Source organism: Eleutherodactylus coqui, chromosome 5 (genome assembly GCF_035609145.1).
Source record: "Eleutherodactylus coqui strain aEleCoq1 chromosome 5, aEleCoq1.hap1, whole genome shotgun sequence".
Classification (NCBI taxonomy): Eukaryota; Metazoa; Chordata; class Amphibia; order Anura; family Eleutherodactylidae; genus Eleutherodactylus; species Eleutherodactylus coqui.
In genome coordinates, this window is record NC_089841.1 from 92,326,624 (window position 1) to 92,346,775 (window position 20,152).

Sequence of the window (20,152 nt, forward strand, 5' to 3'; positions counted from 1 at the left end):
TGGGACCCATTAGCTTTTACTATTTATGACATAATCAATGCTCGTGCCAAATTTCCTGTTTCTATGACACCGGAAAGTGAGAAAATTACATTCTGCACGTAAAATTTGGACGCTAATTCTTTTGCGCATAGAATTGAATAATCGAGTTGGGACCCATTAGCTTTTCTTATTTATGACATAATCAATGCTCGTGCCAAATTTCCCGTTTCTATGACACCGGAAAGTGAGAAAATTACATTCCGCACGTAAAATTTGGACGCTAATTCTTTTGCGCATAGAATTGAATTATCGAGTTGGGACCCATTAGCTTTTCCTATTTATGACATAATCAATGCTCGTGCCAAATTTCCCGTTTCTATGACACCGGAAAGTGAGAAAATTACATTCCGCACGTAAAATTTGGACACTAATTGTTTTGCGCATAGAATTGAATAATGGAGTTGGGACCCATTAGCTTTTCCTATTTATGACATAATCAATGCTCATGCCAAATTTCCCGTTTCTATGACACCGGAAAGTGAGAAAATTACATTCCGTACGTAAAATTTAGACGCTAATTATTTTGCACATAGAATTAAATAATGGAGTTGGGACCCATTAGCTTTTCCTATTTATGACATAATCAATGCTCGTGCCAAATTTCCCGTTTCTATGACATTGGAAAGTGAGAAAATTACATTCCGCACGTAAAATTTGGACGCTAATTCTTTTGCGCATAGAATTAAATAATCAAGTTGGGACCCATTAGCTTTTCCTATTTATGACATAATCAATGCTCGTGCCAAATTTCACGTTTCTATGACGCCGGAAAGTGAGAAAATTACATTCCGCACGTAAAATTTTGACGCCAATTCTTTTGCGCTAGAATTGAATAATCGAGTTGGGACGCATTAGCTTTTCCTATTCATGACATATTCAATGCTCCTGCCAAATTTCAGGCTTCTATGATACCGGAAAGTGAGAAAATAACATTCCGTACGTAAAATTTGGACGCTAATTCTTTTGCGCATAGAATTGAATAATGGAGTTGGGACCCATTAGCTTTTCCAATTTATGACATAATCAATGCTCGTGCCAAATTTCGAGTTTCTATGACACCGGGAAGTGAGAGAATTAGATTCCGTACGTAAAATTTGGACACTAATTCTTTTGTGCATGGAATTGAATAATCGTGTTGGGACCCATTTACTTTTCCTTTTTATGACATAATCAATGCTCATGCCAAATTTTAAGTTTCTATAACATTGGGAAGTGAGAAATTTAGATTACGTACGTAAAATTTCAACGCTAATTCTTTTGCGCTAGAATTGAATAATCGAGTCGGGACCCAATTACTTTTCCTGTTTTGAAGATAATCTATCCTTGTGCCAAAATTCATGTTTCTACGACATCGGGAAGTTGGAGAACTTTTGGCGAGTCAGTGAGTCAGTCAGTCAGTGAGTCTGTGAGGGCTTTCAGCTTTATATATATATAGATGATTTATTAATATATTTATTTATTTATTTTTTCTTTTGGAATATATTTCCATTGGGTAGTGCCGACCTATTTTATTCTTTTTTGCACAAATTTGGAAAACTGTCAGGCCTCCAGGGCAGTACTATTAAATGAAAGATCCTATATTGTAATTCTCCGCATTGCACACTAAAATTAATCAATTTCAATTTTGACTTCCAGACCTGGCACCATTACCCTCCCCATCTAGGAATCAATCTGACACAATCTTTGGACACAGTAGTGAATTGGAATTATGCACCTTTATTTTTACAAGCTACGGTCTTCATAATTGGGATACCCCTACTGTTTTTTGGATGGGAAGAATAAATTCTATTAAGATGGTCACTGTTCCCCATATTTTATATCTCTTTCGGAAAAAATGTAATAGGATATATTTACATTTATATGAGCTTAATAGTTAGCATTAGAGTCATCATTGGTCTTCTCTGCCACATTGCGAGCTCTCATATGGTCACCAAATTTATCTATAGCTCCATACAACTCCACAGCTAAGGTTATTTATTTTGTGCTACAGCTCTAGTGTTGAATGCATTACAGATTTAATTTACAAAATGTTATTTTCCCTATGATGCCTATGTTTTCTAATCCGCTTTTCCAAACAGATTTGTAACTCTCTCATTTTAAATGGTGGAGGAGTGTTAGACTCAAATTTATATATGGCTTTCTTCTCCATGAGAAGTCTTTTCCCAGATGCAAAGAAATTCATGATAAGTAGGAGATAGAAGTCTCATGGTTAGCTACTTTGAAGCTTTGAAGATCGCGAGTGGATGTAGTAGACTAGAAATAAATCAGATTAGCCCAGCAATGCTCGTGCACTAGTTCTTAGGATGACAAAGTACATAATCAGAATCTATCCAAAAATTTGAAATACAACCTGCTACAAAACCCTTGGTCGCCAACACTGTAGAACAATGAGGCTGGTGCCTTTGACAAATTGCTGAGTAAAATAAGAGTGAAGTTAGAGTTAAAGGGGTTGTCCCGCGCCGAAACGTTTTTTTTTTTTTTTTTCAAAAAGACAACCCCGATGCAGGGGTTAAAAAAGATCACCGGACAGCGCTTACCTTAATCCCCGCGCTCCGGTGACTTCTTACTTACCCGGTGAAGATGGCCGCCGGCATCTTCTCCCTCCGTGGACCGCAGGGCTTCTGTGCGGTCCATTGCCGATTCCAGCCTCCTGATTGGCTGGAATCGGCACGTGACGGGGCGGAGCTACACGGCGCCCCATTGAGAAGATAAGAAGACCCGGACTGCGCAAGCGCGTCTAATTTGGCCATTAGACGGCGAAAATTAGACGGCAACCATGGAGACGAGGACGCCAGCAACGGAGCAGGTAAGTGAAAAACTTTTTATAACTTCTGTATGGCTCATAATTAATGCACAATGTACATTACAAAGTGCATTAATATGGCCATACAGAAGTGTATAGACCCACTTGCTGCCGCGGGACAACCCCTTTAATTCCTCCAAGTGGGGCGCAAGACCCTCAAAACAGAATTGCAGAGTGGTAGAAAAAACAAAATCAGGGCGCAATTGCTTTGATGGATAGTAATTAGAGATGAGCGAACGTACTCGTCCGAGCTTGATGCTCGATCGAGTACTAGCGTGTTCGGGATGCTCGTTATTCGTAACGAGCACCACGCGATGTTCGGGTTACTTTCACTTTCATCTCTGAGATGTTAGCGCACTTTTCTGGCCAATAGAAAGACAGGGAAGGCATTACAACTTCCCCCTGCGACGTTCAAGCCCTATACCACCCCCCTGCAGTGAGTGGCTGGCGAGATCAGGTGTCACCCGAGTATAAAAATCGGCCCCTCCCGCGGCTCGCCACAGATGTGTTCTGACATAGAGGAGGGGAAGTGCTGTCTTGGTGGAGCTGCTATAGGGAGAGTGTTAGGAGTATTTTAGGCTTCAAGAACCCCAACGGTCCTTCTTAGGGCCACATCTAACCGTGTGCAGTAGTGTGGAGGCTGCTTTTTGCGGTGTTGCACATTTTTTTTTTTTTGTATATCGGCCGTGCAGAGCATTGCGCCCTGCAGTAATTATACATACTCCAGGGCCAGAAGTGCTGGTTAGGCAGGGACAGAAGACATATTGATTGAATATAGGCAGTGGGCCTTTGCAAAAACATTTGGGGAAAAAAATCTATTTGGGCTGCCTGTGACTGTCCTCAGTGTTCTGGGTCTGTGCTGGGTGTAGTAGTCCTCCAAATTCATACGCAGCCAGCTAAGTGTTACAGCAGGCTTGCGCAAAATTATTTCCTGGCTCTGTCTGGGCTGTTAAATCACCGCTGTATTGCAGTCCACAGTGCGCAGAGAGAGAAGAGATATATTGATTGAATATAGGCAGTGGGCCTTTGCAAAAACATTTGTGGAAAAAAATCTATTTGGGCTGCCTGTGACTGTCCTCAGTGTTCTGGGTCTGTGCTGGGTGTAGTAGTCCTCCAAATTCATACGCAGCCAGCTAAGTGTTACAGCAGGCTTGCGCAAAATTATTTCCTGGCTCTGTCTGGGCTGTTAAATCACCGCTGTATTGCAGTCCACAGTGCGCAGAGAGAGAAGAGACATATTGATTGAATATAGGCAGTGGGCCTTTGCAAAAACCTTTGTGGAAAAAAATCTATTTGGGCTGCCTGTGACTGTCCTCAGTGTTCTGGGTCTGTGCTGGGTGTAGTAGTCCTCCAAATTCATACGCAGCCAGCTAAGTGTTACAGCAGGCTTGTGCAAAATTATTTCCTGGCTCTGGGCTGTTAAATCACCGCTGTATTGCAGTCCACAGTGCGCAGAGAGAGAAGAGATATATTGATTGAATATAGGCAGTGGGCCTTTGCAAAAACATTTGGGGAAAAAAATCTATTTGGGCTGCCTGTCACTGTCCTCAGTGTTCTGGGTCTCTGCTGGGTGTAGTAGTCCTCCAAATCATTTCCTGGCGTTCCGTAAGCGAAGTCAGCCTCCAACCACAGGCCAATAAGCGGCACATTTAATTACAGCGTTCTGTTTCTGCACTACTGCTAATACACCATGCTGAGGGGTAGGGGTAGGCCTATAGGACGTGGACGCGGGCGAGGACGCGGAGGCCCAAGTCAGGGTGTGGGCACAGGCCGAGCCAGTGCGGTGGCCAGGGGTAGAGGCAGGGCCAGACCGAATAATCCACCAACTGTTTCCCAAAGCGCACCCTCGTGCCATGCCACCCTGCAGAGGTCAAGGTGCTCAACGGTGTGGCAGTTTTTCACAGAGACGCCTGATGACCGACGAACAGTGGTGTGCAACCTTTGTCGCGCCAAGATCAGCTGGGGAGCCACCACCACCAGCATGCGCAGGCATATGATGGCCAAGCACCCCACAAGGTGGGACGAAGGCCGTTCACCGCCTCCGGTTTGCACCACTGCCTCTCCCCCTGTGCCCCAACCTGCCACTGAGATCCAACCCCCCTCTCAGGACACAGGCACGAGTGCCTACCGGCCTGCACCCACACCCTCACCTCCGCTGTCCTCGGCCCCATCCAGCAATGTCTCTCAGCGCAGCGTCCAGACGTCGCTAGCGCCACTGTTTGAGCGCGAGCGCAAGTACGTCGCCACGCACCCGCACGCTCAAGCGTTAAACGTGCACATTGCCAAATTGATCAGCCTGGAGATGCTGCCGTATAGGCTTGTGGAAACGGAGGCTTTCAAAAGCTTGATGGCGGCGGCGGCCCCGCGCTACTCGGTTCCCAGTCGCCACTACTTTTCCCGATGTGCCGTCCCAGCCCTGCACGACCACGTCTCCCGCAACATTGTACGCGCCCTCACCAACGCGGTTACTGCCAAGGTCCACTTAACAACGGACACGTGGACAAGCACAGGCGGGCAGGGCCACTATATCTCCCTGACGGCACATTGGGTGAATTTAATGGAGGCTGGGACCGAGTCAGAGCCTGGGACCGCTCACATCTTACCCACCCCCAGAATTGCGTGCCCCAGCTCGGTGGTGGTATCTGCGGCGGTGTATGCTTCCTCCACTTAACCACCCTCCTGCTCCTCCTCCTACGCAACCTCTGTCTCGCAATCAAGATGTGTCAGCAGCAGCACGTCCCCAGCAGTCGGTGTCGCGTGGCATGGCAGCACAGCGGTGGGCAAGCGTCAGCAGGCCGTGCTGAAACTACTCAGCTTAGGAGAGAAGAGGCAGACGGGCCACGAACTGCTGCAGGGTCTGACAGAGCAGACCGACCGTTGGCTTGCGCCGCTGAGCCTCCAACCGGGCATGGTCGTGTGTGACAACGGACGTAACCTGGTGGCGGCTCTGCAGCTCGGCAGCCTCACGCACGTGCCATGCCTGGCCCATGTCTTTAATTTGGTGGTTCAGCGCTTTCTGAAAAGCTACCCACACTTGTCATACCTGCTCGGAAAGGTGCGCCGGGTCAGTGCACATTTCCGCAACTCCAAGACGGACGCTGCCACCCTGCGCACCCTGCAACATCGGTTTCATCTGCCAGTGCACCGATTGGTGTGCGATGTGCCCCTACAGTGGAACTCTACGCTCCACATGTTGGCCAGGCTCTATGAGCAGCGTAGAGCTATAGTGGAATACCAACTCCAACATGGGCGGCGTAGTGGGAGTCAGCCTCCTCAATTATTTACAGAAGAGTGGGCCTGGTTGGCAGCCATCTGCCAGGTCCATGGAAACTTTGAGTCTACCCAGATGCTGAGCGGGGATGCTGCAATCATTAGCGTCACCATTCCTCTGCTATGCCTCTTGAGAAGTTCCCTGCAAAGCATAAAGGCAGACGCTTTGCACTCGGAAACGGAGCCGGGGGAAGACAGTATGTCGCTGGATAGTCAGAGCACCCTCCTGTCTATCTCAGCACGTTGAGGAGGAGGGGGAGGAGCATGAGGAGGAGGGGGAAGAGACAGCTTGTCCCACGGCTGAGGGAACACATGCTGCTTGCCTGTCATCCTTTCAGCGTGTATGGCCAGAGGAGGAGGAGGAGGAGGAGGATCCTGAAAGTGATCTTCCTAGTGAGGACAGCCATGTGTTGCGTACAGGTACCCTGGCACACATGGCTGACTTCATGTTAGGATGCCTTTCTCGTGACCCTCGCGTTACACGCATTCTGGCCACTACGGATTACTGGGTGTACACACTGCTCGACCCACGGTATAAGGAGAACCTTTCCACTCTCATTCCCGAAGAGGAAAGGGGTTCGAGAATGATGCTATACCACAGGGCGCTGGTGGACAAACTGATGGTAAAATTCCCATCCGTCAGCGCTAGTGGCAGAAGGCGCAGTTCCGAGGGCCAGGTAGCAGGGGAGACGCGGAGATCAGGCAGCATGTATAGCGCAGGCAGGGGAACACTCTCCAAGGCCTTTGCCAGCTTTATGGCTCCCCAGCAAGACTGTGTCACCGCTCCCCAGTCAAGGCTGAGTTGGCGGGAGCACTGTAAAAGGATGGTGTGGGAGTACGTAGCCGATCGCACGACCGTCCTCCGTGATGCCTCTGCCACCTACAACTACTGGGTGTCGAAGCTGGACACGTGGCCTGAACTTGCGCTGTATGCCCTGGAGGTGCTTGCTTGTCCTGCGGCTAGCGTCTTGTCAGAGAGTGTGTTTAGTGCGGCTGGGGGAATCATCACGGATAAGCGTACCCACCTGTCAACCGACAGTGCCGACAGGCTTACACTCATCAAGATGAACAAAGCCTGGCTTTTCCCAGACTTCTCTTCTCCACCAGCGGACAGCAGCGATACATAAGCAATACGTAGGCTGCACCCGCGGATGGAAGCATCGTTCTCTATCCCCATCAAAAACGGGGACCTTTTTGCTTCATCAATCTGTGTATAATATTCCTCCTCCTCCTCCTCCTGCTCCTCCTCCTGAAACCTCACATAATCACACCGAACGGGCAATTTTTCTTAGACCTACAAGGCTCAGTCATATAATTTTAGTAAACAATTTTTATACATTTCAATGCTCTTTAAAGCGTTGAAACTTTCACCTCAACCCATTTTTATTTTAACTGGGCTGCCTCCAGGCCTAATTACCAATTAAGCCACATTAAACAAAGCGATTAATGGATTTTACCTGCCCTCTTGGTTGGGCATGGGCAATTTTTCTCAGGTACATTAGTACTGTTGGTACACCAATTTTTGGGGGCCCTCGCCTACAGTGTAATCAAATGAATTTTTAGCCCACCTGCTTTACAGCTGACTTTACATCAGCTGTGTTGGGCACTGCAATGGGATATATTTATGTACCGCCGGTGACTTCCTGGCACCCACCCATGCCGTGGGTCCACAGGGAGTTGTAACTGCATGTGTCCACTTCTAAAGAACCCCAGTCTGACTGGGGCATGCAGTGTGGGCCGAAGCCCACCTGCATTAAGCACGACATTACCTCAGCTGTGATGGGCAATGCAATGGGATATATTTATGTACCGCCGGTGGGTTCCTGGCACCCACCCATGCCGTGGGTCCACAGGGAGTTGTAACTGCATGTGTCCACTTCTAAAGAACCCCAGTCTGACTGGGGCATGCAGTGTGGGCCGAAGCCCACCTGCATTAAGCACGACATTACCTCAGCTGTGATGAGCAATGCAATGGGATATATTTATGTACCGCCGGTGGGTTCCAGGGAGCCACCCATGCCGTGGGTCCACAGGGAGTTGCAACTGCATGTGTCCACTTCTAAAGAACCCCAGTCTGACTGGGGCATGCAGTGTGGGCCGAAGCCCATCTGCATTAAGCACGACATTACCTCAGCTGTGTTGAGCACTGCAATGGGATATGTTTATGTACCGCCGGTGGCTTCCTGGCACCCACCCATGCTGTCGGTCCACAGGGACTTCACAATAGGGAGTTGTACCTGCCTGTGTCTATGAATTAAAAACCCCGGTCGAGTTGGGGCATGCAGTGTGGGCCGAAGTCCGCCTGCATTTAATCGGACGTTACCTCAGCTGTGATGGGCACTGCAATGGGATACGTTTATGTACAGCCGGTGGGTTCCAGGGAGCCACCCATGCTGTGGGTGCACACGGAATTCCCATTGCGGAGTTGTACCTGCCTGTGACTATTTAAAAAAAAACGCGGTCGGACTGGGGCATGCAGACACCTTGACAGAATGAATAGTGTGTGGCACATAGGTTCCCCATTGCTATGCCCACGTGTGCAGCTCCAGATGGAGGTGGCACAGGATTGGATTTCTCATTGCTTCTGTACAGCATTGTGGACTATCGCCCCGCCCCTTTTAAAGAGGGTCGCTGCCTAGCCATGCCAACCCTCTGCAGTGTGTGCCTGCTTTTCCTCTGGCAGACGCACTTATAAATAGACATGAGGGTGGTGTGGCATGAGTGTAGCTGAAGGCTGCGCAGGGACACTTTGGTGTGCGCTGTGGACACTGAGTCGTGCGGGGGGGGGGGGCGGGGTTGGGCAGCATGTAACCCAGGAGAAGTGGCAGCGGAGTGTCATGCAGGCAGTGATTGTGCTTTGTTGGAGGTAGTGTGGTGCTTAGCTAAGGTATGCATTGCTAATGAGGGCTTTTCAGAAGTCAAAGTTGTTGGGAGGGGGGGGGCACTCTTGCCGCTATTGTGGCTTAATAGTGGGACCTGGGAACTTGAGATGCAGCCCAATATGTAGCCCCTCGCCTGCCCTATCCGTTTCTGTGTCGTTCCCATCACTTTCTTGAATTGCCCAGACTTTCACAAATGAAAACCTTAGCGAGCATCGGCGATATACAAAAATGCACGGGTCGCCCATTGACTTCAATGGGGTTCGTTATTCAAAACGAACCCTCGAGCATCGCGAAAAGTTCGTCCCGAGTAACGAGCACCCGAGCATTTTGGTGCTCGCTCATCTCTAATAGTAATCCTTGTGACAGAAGATTAGACCCTCAGGTTGAGCCCTTACTTACCGCCCAGTGAGAAGCATCCTGAGAAATCCTGGGGCCAGCTGAGGGAATCTTCATAAAAGGAAAGCTACTGGGTAACTCCGATGGCACTGAGGATGCTGGATCTGTTGGTGCCAGGCCTCTTTACCATCACTGCCTTTCCAAAGTGGCAGGCGCAGGAGAAGTAAGCAACATACAGGGCTCTATGCACATCTCCACTGGGGTGTCTGACAGTCTCCAAGGCTGCCGAGGCACCAAACTGCCAGGCAGATGACTTGAGGGAAGATTGCTAGCTAATGGAAAGGCGCTAGTCTCACTCTAGCTTGCAGAAGGCAGCTGCAGGGGATCAGAGGACCAGACCGCCAGAGACTCAGTCAAAAGTAAGATTGGTAGGGCTTCTGTGGATCTTACATTCAATGCTTCCTTCTGTTTTCTACAGCTCTTTTCTGGGTGAATAAACCCTGTTCAGTTATTTACATGTAAATGGTAGGCCAGCTCAGCTTCACTGGCCTTCATGGTTATGTAAATACTAGAGATGAGCGAGCACCAAAATGCTCGGGTGCTCGTTACTCGGGACGAACTTTTCGCGATGCTCGAGGGTTCGTTTCGAGTAACGAACCCCATTGAAGTCAATGGGCGACCGAAGCATTTTTGTATTTCGCCGATGCTCGCTAAGGTTTCCTTGTGTGAAAATCTGGGCAATTCAAGAAAGTGATGGGAACGACACAGCAACGGATAGGGCAGGCGAGGGGCTACATGTTGGGCTGCATCTCAAGTTCACAGGTCCCACTATTAAGCCACAATAGCGGCAAGAGTGGGCCCCCCCCCCCTCCCAAAAACTTTTACTTCTGAAAAGCCCTCATTAGCATGGCATACCTTAGCTAAGCACCACACTACCTACAACAAAGCACAATCACTGCCTGCATGACACTCCACTGCCACTTCTCCTGGGTTACATGCTGCCCAACTTTAGATGTGGAAACAGATGCATTTATAATTCTCTGTGGACCCACAGCATGGGTGGGTGCCAGGAAGCCACCGGCGGTACATAAATATATCCCATTGCATTGCCCAACACAGCGGATGTAACGTCAGCTGTAATGCAGGTGGGCTAAAAATTCATTTGATTACACTGTAGGCGAGGGCCCACAAAAATTGCTGTATCAACTGTACTAATGTACATCAGAAAAATTGGCCCTGGCCAACCAAGAGGGCAGGTGAAACCCATTAATCGCTTTGGTTAATGTGGCTTAAGTGGTAACTAGGCCTGGAGGCAGCCCAGTTTAACGAAAAATTGGTTCAAGTTAAAGTTTCAACGCTTTTAATAGCATTGAAACATATAAAAATTGTTTAGAAAAATTAGATGAGTGAGCCTTGTGGCCCTAAGAAAAATTGCCCGTTCAGCGTGATTACGTGAGGTTTCAGGAGGAGGAGCAGGAGGAGGAGGAGGAATATTAGACACAGATTGATGAAGCAGAAATGTCCCCGTTTTGGATGGTGAGAGAGAACGTAGCTTCCATCCGCGGGTGCAGCCTACGTATTGCTTACGTATCGCTGCTGTCCGCTGGTGGAGAAGAGAAGTCTGGGGAAATCCAGGCTTTGTTCATCTTGATGAGTGTTAGCCTGTCGGCACTGTCGGTTGACAGGCGGGTACGCTTATCTGTGATGATTCCCCCAGCCGCACTAAACACCCTCTCCGACAAGACGCTAGCCGCAGGACAAGCAAGCACCTCCAGGGCATACAGCGCTAGTTCAGGCCACGTGTCCAGCTTCGACACCCAGTAGTTGTAGGTGGCAGAGGCGTCACGGAGGACGGTCGTGCGATCGGCTACGTACTCCCTCACCATCCTTTTACAGTGCTCCCACCAACTCAGCCTTGACTGGGGAGCGGTGACACAGTCTTGGTGGGGAGCCATAAAGCTGTCCAGGCCCTTAAAGACTGTTGCACTGTCTGGGCTGTACATGCTGCTCGATCTCCGCACCTCCCCTGCTACCTGGCACTCGGAACTGCGCCTTCTGCCACTAGCGCTGTCGGATGGGAATTTTACCATCAGCTTGTCCGCCAGCGCCCTGTGGTATAGCAACACTCTCGAACCCCTTTCCTCTTCGGGAATGAGAGTGGGAAGGTTCTCCTTATAGCGTGGGTCGAGCAGTGTGTACACCCAGTAATCCGTAGTCGCCAGAATGCGTGTAACGCGAGGGTCACGAGAAAGGCATCCTAACATGAAGTCAGCCATGTGTGCCAGGGTACCTGTACACAACACATGGCTGTCCGCACTAGGAAGATCACTTTCAGGATCCTCCTCCTCCTCCTCCTCCTCCTCCTCAGGCCATACACGCTGAAATGATGACAGGCAAGCAGCATGGGTACCGTCAGCAGTGGCCCAAGCTGTCTCTTCCCCCTCCTCCTCATCCTCCTCATGCTCCTCCTCCTCCTGAACGCGCTGAGATATAGACAGGAGGGTGCTCTGACTATCCAGCGACATACTGTCTTCCCCCGGCTCTGTTTCCGAGCGCAAAGCGGCTGCCTTTATGGTTTGCAGGGAACTTCTCAAGATGCATAGCAGAGGAATGGTGACGCTAATGATTGCAGCATCGCCGCTCACCACCTGGGTAGACTGCTCAAAGTTTCGAAGGACCTGGCAGATGTCTGCCAACCAGGCCCACTCTTCTGAAAAGAATTGAGGAGGCTGACTCCCACTGCGCCGCCCATGTTGGAGTTGGTATTCCACTATAGCTCTACGCTGCTCATAGAGCCTAGCCAACATGTGGAGCGTAGAGTTCCACCGTGTGGGCACGTCGCACAGCAGTCGGTGCACTGGCAGATTAAACCGATGTTGCAGGGTGCGCAGGGTGGCAGCGTCCGTGTGGGACTTGCGGAAATGTGCGCAGACCCGGCGCACCTTTACGAGCAGGTCTGACAAGCGTGGGTAGCTTTTCAGAAAGCGCTGAACCATCAAATTAAAGACGTGGGCCAGGCATGGCACGTGCGTGAGGCTGCCGAGCTGCAGAGCCGCCACCAGGTTACGGCCGTTGTCACACACGACCATGCCCGGTTGGAGGCTCAGCGGCGCAAGCCAACGGTCGGTCTGCTCTGTCAGACCCTGCAGCAGTTCGTGGGCCGTGTGCCTCCTATCTCCTAAGCTGAGTAGTTTCAGCACGGCCTGCTGACGCTTGCCCACCGCTGTGCTGCCACGCCGCGCGACACCGACTGCTGGCGACGTCCTGCTGCTGCTGACACATCTAGATTGCGAGACAGAGGTTGAGGAGGAGGAGGAGGGTGCTTTAGTGCACGAAGCATACACCGCCGAACATACCACCACCGAGCTGGGGCCCGCAATTCTGGGGGTGGATAGGACGTGAGCGTTCCCAGGCTCGGACTCTGTCCCAGCCTCCACTAAATTCACCCAATGTGCCGTCAGGGAGATGTAGTGGCCCTGCCCGCCTGTGCTTGTCCACGTGTCCGTAGTTAAGTGGACCTTGCCACTAACCGCATTGGTGAGGGCGCGTACAATGTTGCGGGAGACGTGGTCGTGCAGGGCTGGGACGGCACATCGGGAAAAGTAGTGGCGACTGGGAACTGAGTAGCGCGGGGCCGCCGCCGCCATCATAGCTTTGAAAGCCTCCGTTTCCACAACCCTATACGGCAGCATCTCAAGGCTGATAAATTTGGCGATGTGGACGGTTAACGATTGAGCGTGCGGGTGCGTGGCGGCGTACTTGCGCTTGCGCTCCAACACTTGCGCTAGCGACGGCTGGACTGTGCGTGCGAGACATTGGTGGATGGGGCCGAGGACAGCGGAGGTGAGGGTGTGGGTGCAGGCCATGAGACGGTTGTGCCTGTGTCCTGAGAGGGGGGTTGTATCTCAGTGGCAGGTTGGGGCACAGGGGGAGAGGCAGCGGTGCAAACCGGAGGCGGTGAACGGCCTTCGTCCCACCTTGTGGGGTGCTTGGCCATCATATGTCTGCGCATGCTGGTGGTGGTGAGGCTGCTGGTGGTGGCTCCCCGGCTGATCTTGGCGCGACAAAGGTTGCACACCACTGTTCGTCGGTCCTCAGGCGTCTCTGTGAAAAACTGCCAGACCTTTTGAGCACCTCGGCCTCTGCAGGATGGCATGGCGCGAGGGGGCGCTTTGGGAAACAGTTGGTGGATTATTCAGTCTGGCCCTGCCTCTACCCCTGGACACCGCACTGCCTCTTGCAACCTGCCCTGCTGCTGCCTCCCCCTCTGAAGACCTGTCCTGAGTAGGCGTTGCACACCAGGTGGGGTCAGTCACCTCATCGTCCAGCTGCTCTTCCTCCGAATCCTCTGTGCGCTCCTCCCTCGCACTTACTGCCCTTACTACTACCTCACTGCAAGACAACTGTGTCTCATCGTCATCGTCCTCCTCACCCACTGAAAGGTCTTGAGACAGTTGGCAGAAGTCCCCAGCCTCATCCCCCGGACCCCGGGAACTTTCCAATGGTTGGGCATCCGTGACGATAAACTCCTCTGGTGGGAGAGGAACCACTGCTGCCCAATCTGAGCAGGGGCCCGAGAACAGTTCCTGAGAGTCTTCCCGCTCCTGAGCATGTGTCATTGTAGTGGAGTGAGGAGGCTGGGAGGAAGGAGGAGCAGCAGACAGAGGATTCGGATTTGCAGCACTGGACGGCGCAGAACTCTGGGTGGATGATAGCTTGCTGGAAGCACTTTCTGCCATCCAGGACAGGACCTGCTCACACTGCTCATTTTCTAATAAAGGTCTCCCGCGTGGACCCATTAATTGTGCGATGAATGTGGGGACGCCAGAAACGTGCCTCTCTCCTAATCGCGCAGCAGTCGGCTGCGACACACCTGGATCAGGAGCTCGGCCTGTGCCCACACCCTCACTTGGGCCTACGCGTCCTCGGCCGCGTCCACGTCCTCTAGCCCTACCCCTACCCCTCAGCATGCTGTATTACCAGTGATTTCACAGCCAGGAAATAAATTGGCGCAAGCCTGCAGGCCAAATAGAATTTTTTCCCTGCTTTTTACAAGGAACCCCCACACTGCGTGTATTCAATGAATACTAAGTTTAATAACTGTGTTGTGGCCCTGCCAATTTGTCCCAGAACTGCAGTGATGCAAAGTAATTCGCTACCTACAGCAGATCAGGGATTTCCCATGCAGGAAAAAAATTGCCGCACGCCTGCGGTAAAACGTAGCTGACTGCGTCTGATTTTTTCTGAACGTTCAGCGCACAGCACACACGTACACAGAGCCCTGAGTACTGTCAGAGGCAGGCCAAATAGAATTTTTTCCCTGCTTTTTACAAGGAACACCCACACAGCGTGTATTCAATGAATAATGTATGTCTTCTGGCCCTGCCTGCACAATTCTATCCCTGTAGTATTAATGCCAGGTGCAATGCTATGCACAGCCGGTTTTGAGAAAAAAAAAAAATATGCAACACTGCTAACAGCAGCCTGGACAGTACTGCACACGGATAGATGTGGCCCTAGAAAGGACCGTTGGGGTTCTTGAAGCCTACACTAACTCCTAACACTCTCCCTGCCTAACCCCCACTTCTGTCCCTATTGCAGGGCGCAATGCTCTGCAGATCCAATTTTGGAAAAAAAAATAAAAAATACTGTGCTAACACAGTACTGCACACTAGTAGATGTGGCCCTAAGAAGGACCGTTGGGGTTCTTGAAGCCTACACTAACTCCTAACGCTCTCCCTACAGCAGCTCCAGCACGATACCACTGTCCCTCAGCTAAGTCACAAGGCATGTGTGGCGAGCCGCGGGAGGGGCCGATTTTTATACTCGGGTGACATCTGATCTTTCCAGCCACTCACAGCAGGGGGGTGGTATAGGGCTTGAACGTCACAGGGGGAAGTTGTAATGCCTTCCCTGTCTTTCAATTGGCCAGAAAAGAGCGCTAACGTCTCAGAGAGGAAACTGAAAGTAACCGGAACACCGTGTGGTACTCGTTATGAGTAACGAGCATCCCAAACACCCTAATATTCGCACGAATATCAAGCTCGGACGAGTACGTTCGCTCATCTCTAGTAAATACGTTTTGCCTCTTGCAAAGCTGAAAATAATTTTTAAGCAACCAATGTAGCTTTGAGCATTGAGGTACTGTATATACAGAACAAAATAAATATCATGATTTAAGATTTCCCAGGTATATTTTATTTTGTGGGCAACGCTAGTACTATGGTTCTGAATTCAGTCATTTGCTATGGTTCAAACGATGGGTTCGTAGGTAGAGATGAGCGAACGTACTCGTTTCGAGTAATTACTCGATCAAGCACCGCGATTTTTGAGTACTTCCGTACTTGGGTGAAAAGATTCGGGGGGCGCCGGGGGGGTGGGGGGAGGCGTGGCGGAGCGGGGGGTAGCAGCGGGTAACAGGGAGGAGCCCTCTCTCCCTCTCCCCGCCACTTCCTGCTGCAACCCCCCACTCACCCACAGCACCCGAGTACAGAAGTACTCGAAAATCGCGGTACTCGGGCGAAAAAGGGGCATGGCCGAGTACGCTCGCACATCTCTATTCGTAGGACATCAGGAACCTCCAAAATCAATATCTGCTCAACAGAGTAAGCTTGTCAAGGCAAGGCTGATGCATGGGTGTGGGTCTGTAGTGACATCATGGTGTCAACTCTGGTCCATGTGATTCACCAAGAAAGGACATACTAATTGTTATTCAGCACTGGACGCGAATGAGTTAACAGCTTCTTGCTATTAATTGGCTAGCTGATATAATTGGCAGTCCAGACAGTCAGTCAGTAACTCTATTTGGCCATGTAAACTGGCTCATGAAAGCAAAAGGCGGTAGTTGTGTTTCTTGTATACTTGTCTTGAGAGCTAGTGGTTTTGTTCTGTGAGGAGTTCTGTAAGGTCATTTGCTCTCTGTCAGTTTGGATTGCTTCCTACATTTCTTCTGTTCTGCTCTTTCTGTCTGTTTCCTATCAGGTGTGCCTTCTTTTTCTGGGTCTGTCCCACATAGTTTGTTTCTGGGGCTTGGCTTACTAACTTATTCCGTCTAGGGTCTTTTAGGGTAACCCCAAGTTTCTGTCGCAAGGTTGTCCTTTTTGGGGTGTGTGCTCCACTTATTAGGCAGGTGCGACCATGTTTAGATTAGGGATGGATTCATTCCTCTCTATGTCTGTTGCTCTGGTGTGTTTCCAGTCTCCCACTTCCATACTAGTCCTTGTGGTCTGTGCATACTTTTCGGACATGACAAAGCTATGACAGCTGTGTTTAATATATTTATATATTGCTACATTTATATACTGAAACATACTGGTCTTAGTTTCCCTTGAGGATCTTCCTATTATGAAATTTGGCCAGCATAAAAATGATGGCCGTGGAAGTGTGTAATCCTGCATGTACTCAGCCTACCTCTATCACATGGTCAGGTGCAGGGTTATTTCAGTGTGGCTGAGACATGTTAAATGTACGGCTCAACTCAAAGATCAATATCAGAGCCCAGGAGATTTTATATACCTACTTCACAATACATATTTGGTTAGTATCTCGTTGCACCCACATTTTAACAAATCTAATCAGTAAGAACTGGTTTTCTACTTTTTTATGTATTGCATGTTTTTTTTTGTATAAATTCTGGGGTATTGAATGTTGTTTTTATATTATTTTTTGTATCATTCTATAAACATTGCACCTTTTTGTATTGAAGTTTTAAACTGTAATAAGTTCAGTCCTATAGACCCTGATAACAGTGTTAATTTTGACTGCTGTACTGCGGTGATTTCCCATACCCCAATATATTATTGCAGCTTAGGTGTCTGACCTGGCATTCAATAAAGGTTAGTTGTGGCAGTGAATATATTTGGGGTGTGTGGGACTGTATTGCGATGTGATTTATGCTACATCTTGCAATAAGTGCAAGATTGAGGGAATGGAAGTCAACACCTTGTGGCAATGCCCACATCACATGACAAGACATAAAAATAATACGGTGTTAAAAAGGTATGGACTCATTTTAACCTGTTAACGTACACCCATTGTAAATGTATGACAGTCAACCATAGATGGTGTATGAAGCAAACTCAAGAGCCAAACCTGCTCCATATCCAGTGGGTGTTAGCTGGTTTCAAGCTCCAATTGTGGCAATTAATGTTGAAGCCACAGTCAGTGTTGACAAGGCAAACTAAGTAGCAGCATGATCATGAAGTGTGGATGGAATCATATGGCAGCCCGCAGCCTAGTGAAGACTCCCAGGTCTGCCATGTATTGTAGTCTCCCAAGCCCTGCCTGTGGCAGGATTTAATGAACTTACATTAAAAATACAATTTACTGAGCTACTTAATAGATAGGGGATAACTTAAAATTCTGGTACAGCCCATTTAAGTTCGAAATCCTTACTGAATGGATCCTATTTTTTTGGTTCATTTGTACCTATATTAGTACTTATCCAAACAATGTAATTTTTAAAAATCCTAACCATTGATTTCTCTTATTTTCAGATTCTATATATTTAAATTACAGTCTATATAATGTTGAATTCTACCTTTCCAGTCCGTGGTTGACCAAGTTCGTCCCATTGGTCTACGCTGTGGTGTTCATTGTCGCTCTGCCTCTAAATCTAATCGCAATTCTAATGTTTCGACTGAAGATAAAGATCAAAATGCCGGCGATAATATATATGCTGAATTTGGCAACAGCTGATCTGCTCTTTGTCGCTGTGTTGCCTTTCAGTATAGTTTATAGATTCTCTGGAAACAATTGGCAGATTGGGGATGGCATGTGCCGAATTGTCACTGCGACATTTTACTGTAACATGTACTGCTCCATCCTGCTCATGATGAGTATGAGTGTGGACAGATACATGGCTGTGGTGTTTCCAATACGTTCTCTTTCCTGGCGCTCAAAGAGACGCGCATGGCTAGTATGTGGCTTCATCTGGCTTGTATCCATGGCTGGCACTGCTCCTCTTCTGCTCAACAAGCAAACTGCCAACATAGAATCACTGAATATTACAACTTGCCATGATGTGGTGGAATTAGAAGACCAACTAAACTTCTACATGTACTACTTTACCACCTTTTCTACAATTTTTTTCTTGTTTCCGTTGATTATTACCATCTTCTGTTACACTGAAATTGTCCGAACCTTAAGTAAAAGCTCCAAGAACATTGGGAATTCTTCTAAGAAGACAAGAGCTATTATCTTAACCATTATAGTCCTTTCTGTGTTCATAATTTGCTTTGCTCCAACAAATATCATCTTATTAATACATGTTCTGGACTCCCTTCATGAATATTCTAATTCTCTATATTTCATATACATGCTGTGTGCCTGCATCAGCAGCATAAGTAATTGTCTTGATCCTTTAATCTATTACTATGCGTCATCTACGTGTCGAAATTATGTATCTAGTCTATTATGCTATAAGATGTCCGATAAACTGCAAACAGAACACCAGCTCCAAACACCCAAGCAATCCTGTACAGAACGTTCATTTGTTAAGTAAAAAGTTTCATACTGGGCTACAAGTATTTGCTATGTAAATTTTGCTGACTATATGAAACTAAATGTGGTATTGGAATAGTTGCAATCAGTACGCAAATGTCCAAGTCCATGCCAACAAACTACTGCACAGGTTTTCTTTATTTTCAGAATAGACTACTTACTATGGAGGAGAATCTACAGTTTCACCATAAAACCTGTACTGCATGACCACTACCCTGTAAAAGACGCATGGTTCAGGTAGCCAGCTTAAGGTTGACTCAGCCTTCCATCCTTCTGAGGTTGGTAAAATGAGTACCTAGCTTGCTGGGGGGGGGGGGGGTAATAAATAAATGACTTGAAAGTGCTGCAGAATAAGTTGGCGCTATATAAGTAACCAGATCTATTTTATTTATTACAGCAGCTGTGACTAGTGCGCAACTAACTGAATAGGACATAAGGGCGGAGCATTGAGAGTACCCTATCAGCGGCTGCTAGCTAGTCAATAACTCAGATGTTTTCACCAATGCTGATTGGCTAACAGCAGCTGACAGCCATTACTCTCATCCCAATGCTCCTCCTTCATGTAGTTTTCAGTTGGATGCTTGTACAGTATAGAATTTTGCATTCTGGAAGTAGTAAAAGTAGCATATTATACAGAATTCTATGGTTTGTTAGGTTCTTTTCCAACCATGTGAATAAGGACCCTTTTAAACCGAACAATTATCGTTCAAATAATCGTTGAATCATGCAAATATGGCTGCTAATTGTTCAGTGTAAATATGGCCAATGACTGAACGATGAAAAATAATGTGTTCGCTTATCATTCGTCGTTTATTTTATGCAGGACTAAAGCTCATCATTTGCCCATCATTCCATGTAAAAAGCAATAATTCTCTCATTCACCGATCATTCCCGGGAATTTCCAGACTCCCCTGATAGACCAATGATGAACTGACCAAACTATGCTGAAAAATGGTGAAAAAATATAAAGAATTATCTGCAAGGGTGAAGGCAAGTTTGAAAGTAAACGACTTGTTCGCTCATTCCAACGATTAACTGCACTCTTAGAAAGACCCTTAAAAGTAATACATAACATTGTACTCTGTCATTTGCAATACAATTTAACTCCACACATTGGATTTATCCATCTAACCGCTATGCAATGGCGTATCGTCCATGCAACTGCTATGGAGCCCATGCTGAGAGGGTGTCTGGATCAGAAATGTTTCTTCTGCCTCCATGCTAGTACAGGGAGCTTACTGCACAGAGATACTTACGGCTCTCAATAATAGCTATATAAATCTGTATGCACTATGCATTCCTTAGTGGAGGTCGTAGACGC

The 20,152-nt window shown here is 48.3% G+C and overlaps 1 protein-coding gene across 1 annotated transcript; it reads left to right on the forward strand.

Moving 5' to 3' along the window:
- The first annotated feature begins 15,862 nt into the window (after window positions 1-15,862).
- LOC136628789 (proteinase-activated receptor 1-like) lies at window positions 15,863-18,832 on the forward strand. Its single transcript, XM_066604888.1, has 2 exons — window positions 15,863-15,935; window positions 17,826-18,832. Exons 1-2 carry the CDS (start codon window positions 15,863-15,865, stop codon window positions 18,830-18,832), a joined length of 1,080 nt encoding a protein of 359 aa, XP_066460985.1.
- The last annotated feature ends 1,320 nt before the right edge of the window (window positions 18,833-20,152 follow it).